At 42.9% G+C, this 18010-nt stretch overlaps 1 protein-coding gene across 4 annotated transcripts in view; it reads left to right on the top strand.

Annotated features, from left to right (window-relative positions):
* The window catches only part of hmgxb4a (HMG box domain containing 4a), a 46029-nt gene that overhangs the window by 1671 nt on the left and 26348 nt on the right, over positions 1-18010 (top strand). For 3 of the 4 annotated variants that reach the window (XR_010958755.1, XM_067974690.1, XM_067974689.1), the window contains exons 2-4: positions 7822-7981; positions 11421-11569; positions 15247-15334. Coding sequence is in view for 2 of the 4 variants with exons in the window: in XM_067974690.1 (XP_067830791.1) it covers positions 7948-7981; positions 11421-11569; positions 15247-15334 (271 nt within the window). In the remaining 2 variants the exon portion in view is untranslated. Of the gene's footprint in view, positions 1-7821; positions 7982-11420; positions 11570-15246; positions 15335-18010 lie in introns of those variants that run through there. The other variant, XM_067974691.1, reaches the window with a different exon arrangement.

Genomic DNA, 18010 nt, shown 5'->3' with positions numbered 1-18010 from the left:
GGATTTGGGGCAGAAAATTGCAATGGTTCCCTCTCCCAATCATTATTCAGTAGCCCCTGCTGTAAATATGTGGACATTTGATGTTACGTAGAATTTACAGCACAGAAACAAGCCACTCGGCCCAACTGGTCTATGGCAGCGTTTATGCTCCACATGAGCCTCTTCATCTAATCCTAACAGGGAACAGGTTCATCTGTGATTTTAGGGAACTTGCCAAATGAAAGGTTTGTACATGAATAGCAATCACTTGTCCACAATCAGAGGGGGTTTGCGGAACTGTAATGCAATAAGAAGTCAACACCTTTTTATATTGGGAGAGAAAATTACCCAGAGAAAAAATATTAAATGAAAATTAGAGTTGAAATTAATCTTTATCCCAGATGAACATATCAGAATGGAAAAAACTGGGATTGGAGAATATATTGCCAAACTAATCTTTCCATTTAAAAAAAAATGACTTGTAGATACTTATAATAGGCAATCCTGAACCAACTAACTGTTTAGAGATTAGTTTTGTGCTAAAAAGATTCCTTATGGTTAAAGCTCCAAATACATAAATGCTTTGGAGTTGATTATTGCAATTAGGCCACAAGATTGTTGCCTTCAGAGATATTTATGTACTTTTTGTTTTAATTAATTCTTAGAATGTGGGTGTCCCAGGCAAAGCTGGCATTTATTGCCCATCCCTAGTTACCCTGAGAAGGTAGTAGTGGGCGACTTTCTTGAACCACTATTTTTCTTTGTTGTGGGACTGGAGTCACATATAGGCCAGACTGGTTAAGGTTTTCTTCTCGAAAAGACATTAATGAATCAGTTGGGTTTTTACGACAATCTGATAGCTTCATAGTCACTTTTTTTTACTGATACCAGCTTTTAGTTATATATTATAAAATATCGAAAGAAGTACTGTTATTGTCCTTTTAAATTGAAAGAATACAGATGCAAGAGGACACGGAGGGAACATCTGGAATTTTAATGAATATTTGTAAATAAGAGGAAGAACTTGCATTTATACAGCACCTTAATCACATCTCAGGACATCCCAAAGTGCTTTACAAACAATGGATTGCTTTTGAAGTGTAGTCATTGTTTTTGTAGGCAAATGTGAAGCTAATTTGTGCACAGCAGGGTCCCACAAACAGCAATGAGTTAATGATCTGTCTTTAAGCAGGAATGTTAACCAGGGCACCGACAGAACTCCCTGCTCTCTATCGTACCATGGGTTCTTTTATGTTCACCTGAGCAGACAGATGGGGTCTCAGTTCAGCATCTTATCTAAAGATTGGTAAGTGTGTTAATATGGAATAATAGTATCAGAGGAAAACAGCTGGAGGAGTTGGGTGAGAATATAAAAGAATTGCTACAATATTTTAAGATAAATTTATAACCGTACCAATATGAGTAATCATAGTGTTTGAGTCCTGGCATTGCGAACATACTAAAAAGGACATGAAAAAACATTTGGTCCATCGACCCTCCCCCTTCCCAGCATGATATAACGTACACAAACCATCACCCCCATTCTCATTCCCCTCCCCCTCACACAGTCACAAATCTCCTGGGAGAGGCAAAAAAAAGACTGAAAAACCATAGTCCAATTTAGGAAAAACTCTGGGAAATTCCTCCCCCCCCCCCCCCCCCCAAAAGATGTTCAAACAAGCTCCAGGAGACTACAGGGACACGAACCCTTAATTAACCACTTACCTGTGTATATAGATGTTTGCCACTCATAGAGACTTGTGCTGCTCCCTTTTGAATGCTTGCCATGAATCAGCACTCACTGCAACTTATTCCAAAGGTTGATGGCTCTTTGTGAAAAATACTTCCTAGTATCTGGTTAAATGCTTTCATAACCGATATTCCTTGATCCTCCCTAACCCATAAACAGTAACAACTTGTATTTATATAGCGCCTTTAACGTAGTAAAATGTCTCAAGGAACTTCACAGGAGCATTATCAAACATAATTTGACACTGAGCCACATAAGGAGATATTAGGACAGGTGACCAAAAGCTTGGTCAAAGAGGTGGGTTTTAAGGAGTGTCTTAAAGGAGGAGAGAAAAGTGGAGAGGTTTAGGGAGGGAATTCCAGAGCTTAGAGCCTAGGCAGGTGAAGGCACAGCTGCCAACAGCGGAGCTATAAAAATCTAGAGATGCGCCAGAGGCCAGAATTGGAAGAGCGCAGAGATCTCGGAGGGTTGTAGGGCTGGAGGAGGTTACAGAGATAGGGAGGGGTGAGGCCATGGATGGATTTGAAAACAAGGATGAGAATTTTAAAATCAAGGCATTGCCGGACCAGGAGTCGAATAACCAACCTAACTGGACTGAGTCAAATTCTTTCATTATTTTAAAGATATTGATCATATCACCTCAATGTTTACCCTTTTCCAAAGTAAAAATAAAGCTCTCTGAGCTTGTCGTAACTAAAAGCCTTTAAACTAGGTATCAGTTTAGTGGTCCTCCTCTGAGCCTATTCCAAGGCCTCTGTTAAGGGACCTAAACTGAATACACTATACCATATGAAGGCCTTGTACAAAGAAAGGATAATATTGCTTTTTTTTATATTTAATTGTCCTGGCAATACATTCTAACACCCTTCGCTTTCATAATAGCCTTGCAGCACTGGTCATAGACCTTCAATGAATTGTGCACTATAACCCAGGTCATTGTTGCACTCAACAGCCTTACACTTGCACCCTGCATGGTGTACTCATGTTGAATACATGCTTGGAATTGTCCCTACCTAAGTGCAGCACGCTGCATTTGTCTATTAAAAGATACCCACCAGACATGGGCCCACTCGATCTTCTACTGTATCTAGATTCGCCTGCAGTCTATTTTTTTCATCTAAGGCCCATACAGCCTCACATATCTTCCTGTCTGCACGCTTGTGGATCGTTCACCCGATGTCTTCATCCAGCTCATGGATAAAGATGGTGAGAAACAATGGCCCGAATATTGATCCCTCAGTACCACACTGGGAGTGTTCGCCTAGATTATGTGCTCAGGTCTCTGGAGTGGGACTTGAACCCACAATCTTGCGACTCAGAGGCGAGAGTGCTGCCCACTGAGCCACGACTGACACCCTGGGCAGAACATTGCCAAATTTGAAATGATTAGGAAAAAGAATGTGATAAATCAAGAAACAGTAGATGGGTAATGCTGATCTTCGGTTTTAAAATCTTGTAACAGGAGGTTGGGCGGACGGGTGGCACTGGAGGGTTAAAACAGTTCCACGGTGTTGAGGTTTGGTAAAGAATGAGTTCTTGAATTTAACATGGAGGGATTCAGGGAGGAGAAAAAGCAAGTCAGATGACATATTTGGAACGTAGGAGGAACGAGAGAGCAAAGTTTGGAGGAGCACTAAATACAACATGAAGAAAATAGGAAATAGAATGTTGTGGTTTAAGGGTTGTTAGCAAGTTGAATCCTTGTCTGCTTGTGGTCAGGTTTTGGGTCCACAGAAGAAAACTTAGTAAAAGCCTGCATTCTGAGGAGATCAGTTGCATCATTTAGGAATGTGCTTCACTATCAAGTGCTACACATTTTATTTTATTCCTGTTCTGCTGACTCTCAAGCAGTTTAAATGTCTTTGCTACAAGTCCTATTTTAATTAAGGATCTTTGAAGTCAGCTTTTATTGCCAATTTAGAAAGCCTTTTAAGGTTTTAAATTTTTTGTTTAAAAACTGGCAGAAAGTCAGTGGGATGATTGGGGAGGGGGTGCGGAGGTGGTTATTGGACCCCAAAAACTCAGAGAAATTAAGAAAAAACATTTTATTTTTGAACATCGCCAAAACGCAAAAAAAAAAGCAAGGGATTTTAAAAAGCTCCATGACAACTCACAGTTATTTACATAGTTCTTGGACACTTTTATGGGGCTCACCATCAGACTCTCATTTGTCGTAGAATCAGAGAACAGCACAGAAGGAGGCCATTCGGTCCATCATGCCTGTGCTAGCTCTTTGAAAGAGCTATCCAATTAGTTTCATTGCCCTGCAATTTTTTCCCCTTCCAAGTATTTATCCACTTCCCTTTTGAAAGTTATTATTGAATCCGTTTCCATGACCTTTTCAGGCAGTGCATTCCAGATCATTGCAACTCGCTGCATAAAAAAAAAAATTCTCATCTCCCATCTGGTTCTTTTGCCAGTTACCTTAAATCTGTGTCCTCTGGTTACCGGCCTTTCTACCACTGGAAACAGTTTCACCTTATTTACTCTTATCAGCACACTTCATAATTTTGAACAACTCTATTAAATCTCCCAGTACCCTTCCCTGCTCTAAGGCGAACAATCCGAGCTTCTCTAGTCTCTCCACGTAACTGAAGTCCCTCATCCATGGTACCATTCTAGTAAATCTCTGCACCCTCTCCAACATTGAGATCCTTCCTAAAGTGTTTTTTAAAGTAATTTAACCCCTGGATAGGTTTTTTAATTGGGGGTAAAATTGAAGAACCTATTTGTATTGTTGTGGTTCCAGCTACTTATCCAGCCCTATAATGGTGGAATAAAAATTGCTGGAGATTATCCACGGGAACAATTGAAACATAGATAATAGGAGCAAGAGTAGGTCCTTCGGGCCTTCATCTGCCGTTCAAAATGATCATGGCTGATCGTCTAACTCAGTACCCTGGTCCTGCTTTTTCCCCATATCCCTTGATCCCTTTTGCATTAAGAAATATATCTATCACCTTGAATACATCTAATGACTTGGCCTCCACTGCCTTCTGTGGTAGAGAATTCTACAGGTTCACCACCCTCTGAGTGAAGAAATTTCTCCTCATCTCAGTTCTAAATGGCATACCCCGTATCCTGAGACTGTGAACCCTGGTTCTGGACTCCCCAGCCATCGGGAACATCCTCCCTGCATCTAGTCTGTCTAGTCCTGTTAGAATTTTATATGTTTCGATGAGATCACCTCTCATTCTTCTAAACTGGAGTGAATATAGTCAACTCAATCTCTCCTCATACGTCAGTCCTGCCATCCCAGGAATCAGTCTGGTAAACCTTCGTTGCACTCCCTCCATGGCAAGGACATTCTTCCTCAGAAGGAGACCAAAACTGCACACAATACTCCAGATGTGGTCCCACCAAGACCCTGTATAATTGCAGTAAGACATCCCTGCTCTTGCACTCAAATCCTCTTGCAATGAAGGCCAACATACCATTCGCCTTCCTAACTGCTTGCTGCACCTGAATGCTCGCTTTCAGCGACTGGTGTACAAGGACACCCAGGTCTCGTTGCACCTCCCCTTTTCCCAATCTATCACCATTCAGATAATCTGCCTTTCTGTTTTTACAACCAAAGTGGATAGCCTCACATTTATCCACGTTATACTGCATCTGCCATGTTCTTGCCCACTCACCCAACTTGTCTAAATCACATTGGAGCCTCTTTGCATCCTCCTCACAGCTCACATTCTATCCCATGTTTGTGTCGTCTGCAAACTTGGAAATATTACATTTAGTTCCCTCATCCAAATCATTGATATATATTGTGAATAGCTGGGGCCCAAGCACTGATCCCTGCGGTACCCCACTAGTTACTGCCTGCCACCTGGAAAAAGACCTGTTTATTCCTACTCTCTGTTTCCTGTCTGTCAACCAATTCTCAATCCGTGCCAGTATATTCCCCCCAATCCCATGTGCTTTAATTTTGCACACTAACCTCTTGTGTGGGACCTTATCAAAAGCCTTCTGAAAATCCAAATACACCACATCCACTGGTTGTCTCCTATCCTACTAGTTACATCCTCGAAAAATTCCAGTAGATTTGTTATGCATGATTTCCCTTTCATAAACCCATGCTGACTTTGTCCAATTCCGTTAATGCCCCCCAATTGCGTTCTTGCTTTTAGTGTGTGACCTGAGTTCGCCTTTGATTGAAGACGTGTGTGTGTGTGTGTGTGTGTGTCTGTGCGCGCACGCGCATACTGCTGCCCTTTCTCCAAACCCATGTAGGAATGGGCATTGATGTTTGCTGTAGCAGCAGCACCTAAAGCAAATCCAGTTCCCCAAGTCCAAAAAAAGCACTGATGCCCCAACTGCCCTCTCAGGTGGACGTAAAAGATCCCATGGTACTATTTGAAGAAGAGCAGTGCAGATCTCCCCGGTGTCCTGGCCAATATTTCTCCCTCAACGAACATCACTTAAAACAGATTATCTGGTCATTATCACGTTGCTGTTTGTGGGATCTTGCTGTGCTCAAATTGGCTGCCGTGTTTCCTACATTACAACAGTCTCTACGCTTCAAAAGTACTTAATTGGCTGTAAAGTGCTTTGGGACGTTCCGAGGTCATGAAAGGCGCTATATAAATGCAAGTCTTTCTTTCAAATTGGACAGCCCTTGTTTCTTTTCCTGTTGAAAATCAAGTGCAGAGTATATATTCATCGCAACCGTCTTATCACCATGGCTCATATAGCGTGTAACATATGTGCTGACACCATGGGTGCAATGCACGCTCACTCTTTTTTGGTAAGAAGATGGAAATTTTAGGATTTTTTTCCTCAAATTGAGGGGTGAATCAGTATCAATTCAACACGTGAAAAAAAATAGGAATTCATTAGTGGAAATGATTCCTAATTTTAATCTCCATTCTAGTATAAAAGAGACTGCAGTCTTTGTTATAGCCACAATAACACAGTCTCCCGTTGGGGAAAAAAAGTGGGACCAGCAGAGCAATCCGATAACCGTGATATAAGAGCTAAGAATTAAAATGACAAAAAATCTGAAGTAGAAACACATATTGCTTGCAAGGAACTGCAAGGTCGAACAGCATCTGAAGGACAAATGTAGGTTAACCTTTCAGGCGTGACCTTCCATCCGAAGTTCTGATGAATGATCCTAGCTAGAATGTGAAGGTTCTGATTTGGATAGGATGGTGCTCGGCTGGTGCTCTTCTCTTTCAGGTGTGATTGTCTGTCAGATGTGATGTCTCAGTTGTAACCCCTCCGTTGTGACCTTCACATTTGAATTTCCGTGGTGGATGAGGTACTAGTCCTGGCTGCTTTGTCTGAGATATAGGAGGTTGGGGATGGTTCAGTTTTCTCTCTCGCTTAAGTGTGCCTCTTAGTGGGTTGATTAAAGAATGGGATTAATGATATCCGCAGAGATAGTCTTCATTTACAGGCCTTGCAGAAGTTGAGGCTGTAAGACCACTGCTTTAATATTACATATTAAAGGATATAGAGACACTGGAGAAAGTGCAAAGAAGATTTACAAGGATGATACCACAACCGAGAGGTTATAACCATCAGGGAAGCCTGAACAGACTGGGGCTCTTTTCTCTAGAAAAGAGAAGGCTGAGGGGGTGACCTGCTAGAGGTCTTTAAAATTAAGAAGGGGGTTGATAGGGTAGATGTAGAGAAGATGTTTCCACTTGTGGGGGAGACCAAAACTAGGGGCCCATAAATATAAGATAGTCACTAATAAATCCAATAGGGAATTCAGGATAAAGTTCTTTACCAAAGTGTGGTGAGAATGTGGAACTTGCTACCTCGTGGAGGAGTTGAGGCAAATAACATAGATGCACTTAAGGGGAAGTTAGATAAGCACATGAGGGAGAAAGGAATAGAAGGATATGCTGATAGGGTGAGATGAAGTAGGGTGGGAGGAGGCTCGTGTGGACCATAAACACCGGCATAAACCAGTCAGGCCAAATGGCCTGTTTTTGTGGTGTAAATTCTGCTTTAATTGCACCACCTGCTGGCCAGTTACAAAGCATGACTATAGACTGGAGGAGGAGGAGATGTCTTAGCTAGAAATGTGGTAAGGAGCTATTTTAAAAATATATATAAAATGTGTTTCTTCTCTTATGCTGCAGGATAATATGCAGATGAAACCTACAACTTGCTGAAGAACCTGGTTTTTCAAATGTTTACACTGTCAAACTGCTCCAGGTGTTGCATCCAAGTTAGCATACACGGTATTCTAAATTCAGATTCCAGTCATGGCTTATGATGAACCACTCAAGAAAAAAGAAGGTAATTTATTTGGGGTGATGTCAGAATGAATGTAACTTGGAACAAGCCATTTGCATCTGAAGTGTATGATTTTTTTTCAAGTCCTAGGTGCTTGTTCAAACTGGGAAGCTCACAGCTTTTTGCATGACTAGTTTTCAAGCTCACATCTCTTAAGCCTGTACTTTTGCAATTTTGAAAGATCATTCTGTCAAATGTTGCCTCTTTGGCAAAGAATAAGAGACACTGATTTGTCATGTTTGCATTTAACCTCCAGCTTTATAGCTCATTTTATAACAGGGATATGTGAAATTTTGATTTGTGAATATGCTTCAAGGGATAACCTATAATTTTTCATAATTTTCACAAGAGTAGATAAGGTGCTTTATGGGGCATTGAATGCTCGATGTACATTTTGCGATGGTGCTCCTTGTGCTATGCAATTTTCCTGTTTAAATTTTTTCAGCGTTTTAATTTCACTACCTCGTGTGATGTTTTCCCCCCAACCTGTCTGTCCGCGAGGTACAAACTCGCGATTAAGTGTGGTTCTATGGGCATCGAGAATTTACCAACAAGCCATTTTCAAACGTGAGTCTGGAACATGAGTGTTGGTTGGAATCCTAGAAAGGAAGAAGGAACACCAGAAAGCAGGACACTAGACAGGTGGCCTGGGCTAAGGAGAGAGGCCTTGCAGCTGAGCACCATCCTATCCAAATCATAACGTTCACTTGCACTGTATAGTGTCCAGGAGCAGGAACTCCAGATGATTCTTGTGCACATTCCCCCCCGCCCCCCGGACTAGACCTGTGGGGTCTGGCATGATGTGGCTTTGTCTGGTGTTCCTCCTCTCCTTCCAGGTTTGTGGCAGTCATTGGTATTGGTACGCAAGCTGTGCTGTACTGAAATTGAACTTGGCTGCAACAATGTACAGAGTTGTATGGGCAAAGGAGGTGCCCTTTTTTACCATCTACCTGAGCAACTTGTGCGGAGGACCAACCAGTATGGTTTTTAACACCTCTTGCGCGTCCCCAATTGTAATCGCTCCACCATTGGCAGACGTGCCTTCAGCTGCCTAGGCCCTAAGCTCCAGAATTCCCTCCCTAAACCTTTCTGCCTCACTCCTCCTTTAAGGCGCTTCCTAAAACCTACCCCTTTGACCACCTGTCCTAATATCTCCTTCTGTGGCTTGGTGTCAAATTTTGTTTGATAATCGCCCCTGTGAAGCACCTTGTGATGTTTTGCTACGTTAAAGGCGCTATATAAATGCAAGTTGTTGTTTTGATTTCCTGGGAGCGATGGCATGCCAGCCCCCTTGTGACACTTTTCCATTTACATTCCCACCCAGCACCTGTCCCCATCAGACACTGGGCATAAGCAGAGTCGTAAAATGAAGCTCACAAAAATGTGGGTCTGTGTTGCCAGAGCAAAGTAAGTTTAAGTATTGAGCTTGCCGGTGATCAATTATTAGTTGCACTTCTGCTGTGCTACATTACTCGGGGATTGTAGAGGGTCCTTTATTCTGCATCTGATCTGTACTGTACCCGATGTGGGAATGCTTGATGCTGATACTGGAGGCCAAAAAAAATTGGGGGGGGGGGGGGGGGAGGGGGGACATAAAGAATTGTGTTGCTCAGCAATAACATTTCTTATCTCAACGAAGACAAAATATATATGCAAAAAATACTCAGTTACCAATTTCCTTGTTTAGATTTTTAAAAATCCAGTAAATGTTCTTCATTTCCAATTATTTTCTACACAACTGTGATTTTAGCATTTGTTTCATGTCCACCCTGTCCCTTCCTCTACTTCACTGCAAAATAAGGGTCCTGACTTGGTCAGGCAGGAATGTCCATGCTCCAGGGATGCTCACTGCAGCTCAGTTGACGGACCCACTAAGAGGCCATGCTTGAGTGATTTTCTTGAGTTGGAACCCAGCCAAAATTGTGAAACTCGTTCTCTAGGGGAAGCCTGAATGCAAATACTAGTTGCCATTGGGATTCTAACTTGGTTCATCTAGTGGGGAGTCCAATATCCTGGTTTTAGGAACAGGAGAAGGCCATTCAGCCCCTCGCCTGTTCAGCCATTCAATTAGATCATGGCTGATCTGTAGCAGCGTTAGTATTTATTCTGCAACTGAATGGCAAGCTATAATGCTTTGTGACTTTTCTAAACATCTTATACATTTTGTAGAACACTAGAAAAATGTCTGGGAGAAAAATGGATTCAATCCTTGACATGTTTGGTTTGTAATTGCATGTCTTCAGTGGGTTGTTATGAAGCCTCTGATAGTTGTGATCAGATTCAACCTAGATAGACATGATAAAGGTCTCCTCTCATGGTTGCTAAGGATCTTTTGAGTTTGACTAGTTTTAATCCAACTTCCATTCGGACACGAGTTTACAGCATAATTACCTGCTCTCCAGTTAGAGTCCATTGGCACAAATTTTACTTCATGCTGGCGTGAAATCGAAGTGTGAACCTCATGCAGTAGGAGGTGCTTTTCTGGTCATTGAGTTCAAGCTTGTTTGTTGAGATTAGCACATTGCATGCTTGCTGTGGCAGCTGCTTCATCCGCTAATGCAAGAGCGATGCTGCCCGTTGGAAGAATAATCTATTTTCCATCACTTATCTTGAGGAACGCAAGCAGACTTGCACAAAAAGATTGTCGCTTTACAGAGACAGCCCTGTATCACATTGGACTTCCCAAAGAGAGGATTGCAAGTTTGAATCCTAGGCTCGACTTGACATTTAGACTCCCTTACCCAGACATTATGATTGCATAGGAATGCCAGTGCATTGTGTGGTGGAGAGACACAAGATGACAATTTGCACCTGTGGTAATGTCAGCTGTGCTGTCAAGCAGAGGTAAGGCTTCTCTGGAGCAAATCACACTGGGATGCTCCATTGTATTGTCGTAGCTGACCATTGAGCGTCATGTAATAAATTGGATAGCCAGGTGGTGGAGGATAGAATACTAGAGCCTGATCTTCAATTGGTTCCAAGCCTTTATTCCCAGAGATCCACATTCGCCACTCCACACCCTAGATAAGCTCTCATATAAATGGATACAAGAGAGTCCCCAATTGATACGCATCACCTGAATAGAATTAACACTGATAATAATCATATGGATACAATTAACGTGTCACAGGGTTAACAGGCCTTCTCTTGGTTCGTGATTGGCTTTGGAAGGTTCAGAAGAGGAGACAATAAATGGCCAAGCGCACCAGTGGGGCGCACACCCATTAGAAATATCCCACACTCCTGTAGGTCATCGTAGAACTGCAATGATGGCGGCTTGGGAGAAACTTGAGACCCAGATCGTTGCACCCCTGAGCTGAAGGAGAAAAGGTGTCTGTGTGAGGACGTAACCCCATTCCCCCTTCTCCCAAAGAAACTGGAGGGGTTAATATATATATAAGATATAAATAGATGATTTGTAAGCCCTTTACTGCTGTTGCAGATTGTATAGTGGGTGAAAGTGGAATTGAAGAGGTGGGTCTGGCAGCAGGCAGAAGTCAAAGAGAGAAGAAGCGCTCGTATAAAGATTTGCTGAGAGAAGAGGAGGAAATAGACGCAGAAGTCCGAAAGTCAGCTAAAAAGAAAGCGAAGGTGAGGGTTTTTATTATGTTTTTTTCCTAAACCTTGCTGTTTATGCTCGCCCTGCACGCTGCAGCCCCACCTCACATCTTCCTCCATCCAAGAACTACTGTTGATGTGATTCGGGCAGGAAAAGCTGAGCAATGTCTATTTGTATTTGTTTTTTTATTTGCTTGCACATCCCAAAACAGGAAAAAAAAGTGGTCAGATTGAGAGCAACACACAGCTTTGTTGGGTGGTGTCAAAAGAACATTTATCAAACCGTTGTCCTTGATTCTTTGCAGTTGGAGTGACTGAATTACGTTTTCATGAACTTTGGCACTTGTGATTAAATAATGGAATACTGTAAACATTTCAGTCTTTTTGTCAGTGAATTCGCAATTTCAGTCTGTCGTAAGGCCTATCTTTGTGGAGTCCTTCCTTGCCCCCCCTTCCCCTTTTCCCCCATTTGTGATACTCATATTGCAACCCACGTCATATCACTACTAGAAAATGAAGTGTCTTTTGTACATGGTGGGCCATCGCAAACACATGAAAGTTAACTTTTCTGGCAGTATTTTATCTATTCCTGGTGTTCCTATCATTGCAATAGCCTGAATTTTGCATTGCATTGAAAGCAGTCCTGATCCCCAAATGTTGTAGTGAGATTCTGAGCCATACTGGCCAGGAAATCCCAGGCCTGTGCTGAGATTGCTGATCTCGGGCAGGGTGCTGATAGGGAGGCACTACAGTTGTCTTCAGCGCCCTGGACTACAAGGGGACAAATCAGCCAGGATCCTTACTCTTGATCAATATCCAGCAATCACTGCTGGAAGTGCATGGATATGGACAGAGGTTGAGGACAGGACTTGCTGCAAGGTAAGGGCTCATCGGGTTGGGGGTAATATATTAGCATGGATAGAAGATTGGCTAAAGGACAGAAAACAGAGAGTAGGAATACACAGGTCATTTTCAGATTGGTAGTCTGTAACTAGTGGGGTGCCGCAAGGATCGGTGCTTGGGCCTCAGCTATTTACAATCTATATTAATGACTTAGATGAAGGGACCGAGTGTAATGTATCCAAGTTTGCTGACGATACAAAGCTAGGTGGCAAAGCAAGTTGTGAGGAGGACACAGAGTCTGCAAAAGGATATAGACAGATTAAGTGAATGGGCAAGAAGGTGGCAGATGGAGCATAATGTGGGGAATGTGAGGTTATTCACTTTGGTAGAAAGAATAGAAAAACAGAATATTTTTTAAATGGTGAGAAACCATTAAATGTTGGTGTTCAGAGAGACTTGGGTGTCCTCGTACAAGAAACAGGTACAGCAGGCAATTAGGAAAGCAAATGGCATGTTGGCCTTTATTGCAATGTGGTTGGAGTACAAGAGTAAGGAAATCTTACTACAGTTGTACAGGGTTTTAGTGAGACCTCACCTTGAGTAGTGCGTATAGTTTTGGTCTCCTTATCTAAGGAAGGATATACTTGCCTTGGAAGTGGTGCAACAAAGGTTCACTAGATCAATTCCTGGGATGAGAGGATTGTCCTGTGAAGGGAGGTTAAGTAGAATGGGCCTATACTCTCTGGAGTTTAGAAGAATGAGAGGTGATTTCATTGAAACATATGAGATTATGAGGGGGTTGACAGGGTAGATGCTGAGAGATCGTTCCCCGGCTAGAGAGTCTAGAACTAGGGGGTATAGTCGCAAGATAAGGGGTCGGCCATTCAGGACTGAGATGAGGAGGAATTTCTTCACACAGAGGGTTATGAATCTTTGGAATTCTCTACCCCAGAGGGCTGTGGATGTTCAGTCGCTGAATATATTCAAGGCAGAGATGGATAGATTTTTGGACTCTAGGGGAATCAAGGGATATAGGGATCGGGCAGGAAAGTGGAGCTGAGGTTGAAGATCAGCCATGATCTTATTGAATGGCAGAGCAGGATCGAGGGGCGGTATGGCCTATTCCTGCACCTATTTCTTATGTTCTTGCTGTCAGAGCTGAACAACCTGCAATCATTCATTGCCGAGGCACACACATGAATGGTGGGTGAATACCGGAGGGTGCCTTGTACCTGTGCAACTGGAGCTTAAGAAGAGATCATTGCTTTCAGGAGAGGAAGGGAGAGAATTGGGGAGGGAGGAATATTCCCCCTTCATGGATCGACCATGATGGACTTAATCCACAGTGACGTTTACTTTTCGCGAAGTCGCGCTCTCTTTCTAAATCCTTTCGGCTGCATTTCATCCACATAGCATCTTCTGTGCTTTTGCTAAAAAGGACTATTTAATCACAACTGAGGCTTCCATCACAGGCAAGGGCATTAACTTCTGTACTGTCACCGTAATGACATCCTATCCAAAGCATACTGTTGCTCCAGCCACTAATATAATATTATCTTATATTTTTTTCCTACTTGGTTTTACTTTTTTTGAAACAACCATTTTTGGTTCTCACCATTCAGCTGCTTTGCATTTTCTCTGTGCCCACTAGGAGTGCTTTCCTATCTCTTGATGGGGAAACACTTGGTCTTCGCCCAGGATTTACCCTCAGTGGCACGGCTAAGGTTAAGACTTAATCCATTGGTGAATCTCTTGGTGTTTAATCAATCATAAACCACATCCTGTGGTACCATGTGAGGACCACGAATGTACTGCCCCAACAAATAACACTCCTTTCTAAGCCATCACTAGTGAACACTACCAATATCAAATTCTTAACTGGCATTACCTGCTGTGAGCATAAGTTATCAAGCCAGTTCCTTGTTGAATATTATATGTTACAAGCTGCTTGACTTAACTGGGAGGATCGTACAAAATTGACGGGCAGGGAAGGACCAACTGGTCCATCAAGCCTGCCTCAAACTTTGATGGCCGGAGCATCATTGATCGGAGATTACCTATGCCAGTTGTTCATTTCCCATTTGGAGCAGTGCAAATAGGACCATTGCCTGCAACATCCTGGAATCAGGTGATTGGAAATGTTCCTGAATAACTTGTAAAATATAAAGTTACCTAACACGATCACATTGCGACAGTGACCGATGGACAGCGGCACCTTGGCATTATAATTTTAAATGTATTTATTCCTTCAATATTGTTACCATTGTCGATAATTAGAGACCTCCCACAAATGCCTGCAATATCTCGAGAATGCAGACCGCTTGTTGAAGCCTTTGCCATCTTGTATGTTGACCACTGGGCTACTCAAGCCCTCTTGGAGGATGATCGTGTCCCCCGAAGACGTTACCGCAATCTGAAAAGGCCAGCTCCAAGCATGTTTCCACGACTGATAAACCAGCTGCCACCTTTCCCCGAAGGTGATATTCTTCCTTCTGCTGTGCCAGAGTCTACCTCAATAAAACTGTGGAATTCTGAGGGCAAGTTTGTGCTGTGGACTGCTATTTACTGGGACTTCGGATGAGATGATCCAAGCTCATTTCCCTTGGGATTCTTTAACAATCATCGTGAGAAGACCTTCACCCCAACTGTCAGGGTACAGATATCCGAGGGGAAAGAGTAGTGTTGTAACACAGAACGCCACCCATTCTCAAGTTTGCCCCTTTTCCATAAAGTTGCTCATCTCTTCTGCATTTAACCTTGTATCGATTAACGTAAACCTTGGTCCTAGTTGTAAAATGTAATTACATTTGTATATAATGTAGACACTGTTCCGAATTTAAATCTTTAGTTTTTTGTTCTATATAAAGGAGAGTGAAGGTTTCCTGTTGGGCGCAGATTTTCATAAGAAAAAAAAGAAACTGCTGCATTTAACGGGAGAAGAATTCTACTATGGAGGTACTTGGTGAAGTTATTTTTTCCAGTGTTTGTTTTTCTTCGTGATCTCCCTCCTTTGGGTTCAAGTAGAGGCACTGGACAAGGTGCAAAAAAGATTTACAAGAATGATACCAGCAGAACTGAGAGGTTATAAACTATGAGGAAATATTGAACCGGCTGGGGCACTTTTCTTTAGAAAATGAAGGCTGAAGGGTGATCTGATAGAGGTCTTCAAGATTATGAAGGTATTTGATTGGGTAGACCTAGAGAAAATGTTTCCGTTGGTGGTGGAGACCAAAGCTAGGGGCCATAAATATAAGATAGTCACTAATAAATCCAATAGGGAATTGAGGAGAAACTTCTTTACCCAGAGAGTGGTGAGAATGTGGAACTCACTACCACATGGAGTAGTTGAGGCGAATAACGTAGATGCATTTAAGGGAAAGCTAGATAAGTACATGAGGGATAAAGGAATAGAAGGTTATGCTGATAGGGTGAGATGAAGTAGGGTAGGAGGAGGATCATGTGAAGCATAAACATCGGCAGTTGGGCCCAATGGTTTCTGTTTCTGTGCTGTGAATTACACACAATTCTGTGTAATTCTATGTAAGTAGACTGTTCCAGATGAGCGTCAATACTGCTTCAGAACAGGTTGGAAAGAGTTGAACGCAAGTGTTTCGTTGTGTCAGTCTCTTTTATTTTCCCTACTAACTTGTGAGGAACCACTCCCGTTATCACAGATTGTAGATAACCACCCCTGCTTGGAGCTGACATGACCGCATCAGTGAGATTGGGAATCTTTTGGTTAAAAAAATCGTGGCGTAGGTGCGTATCCGAGTACTCTGTTGTGATATGATAGAGCTGCAATGCACTATGCCAACCTCTGCCTGGAAATTTTGAAATTAAGTGACTGTAATACTAGCCTATTGTCACTAGGGGTCTGATGCACTAATTTAGTTAATCCAGAGATACCTGACTGGTAGTGGACATGGGAGAGTGCCACATGGTCCCAGTGTGATGTATTGTGTCCAGTCGCACTCGTATATTGTACAAATCTTGTACAATATCAAACGTGTGTTCTGTTGTATTCTGGCCCTGACCAAAGTAACAAATAATATCCTTTGTGACTCTGATCAACTCTGCAGCCTTTGACATGATCGCCCACACTATCTTCATCCAACCCCTCTCCCCATTGTCCAGCTCGGCACAGCCCTTGTTTGGTTCCACTCTTACCTATTCAGTCGTAACCATTACTTCTTGACTTGTCAGAATACTTGTCCAACATTCAGTCTTAGATAATCCATAACTTCCTCCAGTTACTTTCGTATCTCTGCACTATTCCCTTGAAGAATAGTGTGAAGTAGTGGAAGGACTCGCAGGGTGGTTGGCAGTCTGACAGGTGTGGATGCTCCTTCCTTGGTCATCTTTATACCAACCGATGGTTGGGGCGGGTGGGGGGGGGCGGTGGCTAGTCCTATATGGCAGGAAGGTTTTATGGGCTCCCACAACCCATACAATGAGGTGGGGGAGAGGCCACCCACACCCACTGGACATGAGTGGATGTCAACCCAGAATTCAGAGCCGGAGCTTTGGTCTCCACTTGCTGGGATTGTCTGGAGTGGGGTTTGAACCCTGCACTTTCTGACTCAGGCAGGATTGTTACCATTAAGCCAAAGGCTCGCTCCACACTTCCCCTCCCTGGTCACTGTCTCAAGCTGAGCCAGGCTGCTCGCAGCGTCGGTATTCTATTCAACTTTGAGCTGAGCTTCTGAGCCCGTATACTTTCCGTTACAAAAACCACCTACTTCCTGCAGTTAAACGTTAGGAAGACCGAAGCCATCGTCTACGAATCTCGTCATAAACACTGCAGCCTTACCATTAATTCCACCCCTTCCCTGGCCACTGTCTCAAACTGAGCCAGGCTGCTGGCAATGTCGGTATCCTATTCAACCTTGAGCTGAGCTTTCGAGCCCGTATACTTTCCATTACAAAGACCACCTACTTCCACCTACATGACATCGCCTGCCTCTGCCCCACCTCAGTCCATCTGCTGCTGAAACCTTCATCCATTTTTTTTTGTCACCTCCAGACTTGACTGTTGCAATGTTCTCCAAGGCAGCCTCCTCTCCTCCACCTCTGTACACTTCACCTCATCCAAACTCGGCAGCCTGTACCCTATTATGCACCACTTCCCACTTCCCCATCACCCCTGTTATATTGTCATTTTTGGTCTTGTCACTGCACACGTTGTCTTTTTAATTGCATAAAACTGATGCTTTCCTCTGCAAAAACTACTTGGAGTTACAAGCCAGTAGGACAGTCCAGTGGTTCAGCTTCCATTGGAGAGACAAAAAGTATTTAGAAGGTCACTTGAATCACGGCACTTTTATGCTGGCTTTCAATTACCTTTTGCTTTAGAGATGTACATAAGGCCCTTGATTGAGAAATATATTGTCACACGTGCGTATTATTTGGTCAAGAGTGAGAATTGGCACCAGCTTCCATGTTGAGACAGTATAAGAATGGCAGTGGACTAGTCCTTGTATTGTGATGTCCTTAATCCTGTGATTATAGTCCCATAAACTCTTCCTAGGGTATGAGTTTATAGATTGGAAGTGAAATTACCGGGTCTCTTGATGACTTTGTAGGTGTTTTGGAGAACAGTGATGACTGACCTTGTGTTTGCCATGCTGGAGC

The sequence above is a fragment of the Heptranchias perlo genome, chromosome 40 (genome assembly GCF_035084215.1).
Source record: "Heptranchias perlo isolate sHepPer1 chromosome 40, sHepPer1.hap1, whole genome shotgun sequence".
In the NCBI taxonomy this organism is placed as follows: Eukaryota; Metazoa; Chordata; class Chondrichthyes; order Hexanchiformes; family Hexanchidae; genus Heptranchias; species Heptranchias perlo.
The sequence above is the reverse complement of the archived record's forward strand: the minus strand, read 5'-3'. Positions and strand labels throughout refer to the sequence as shown.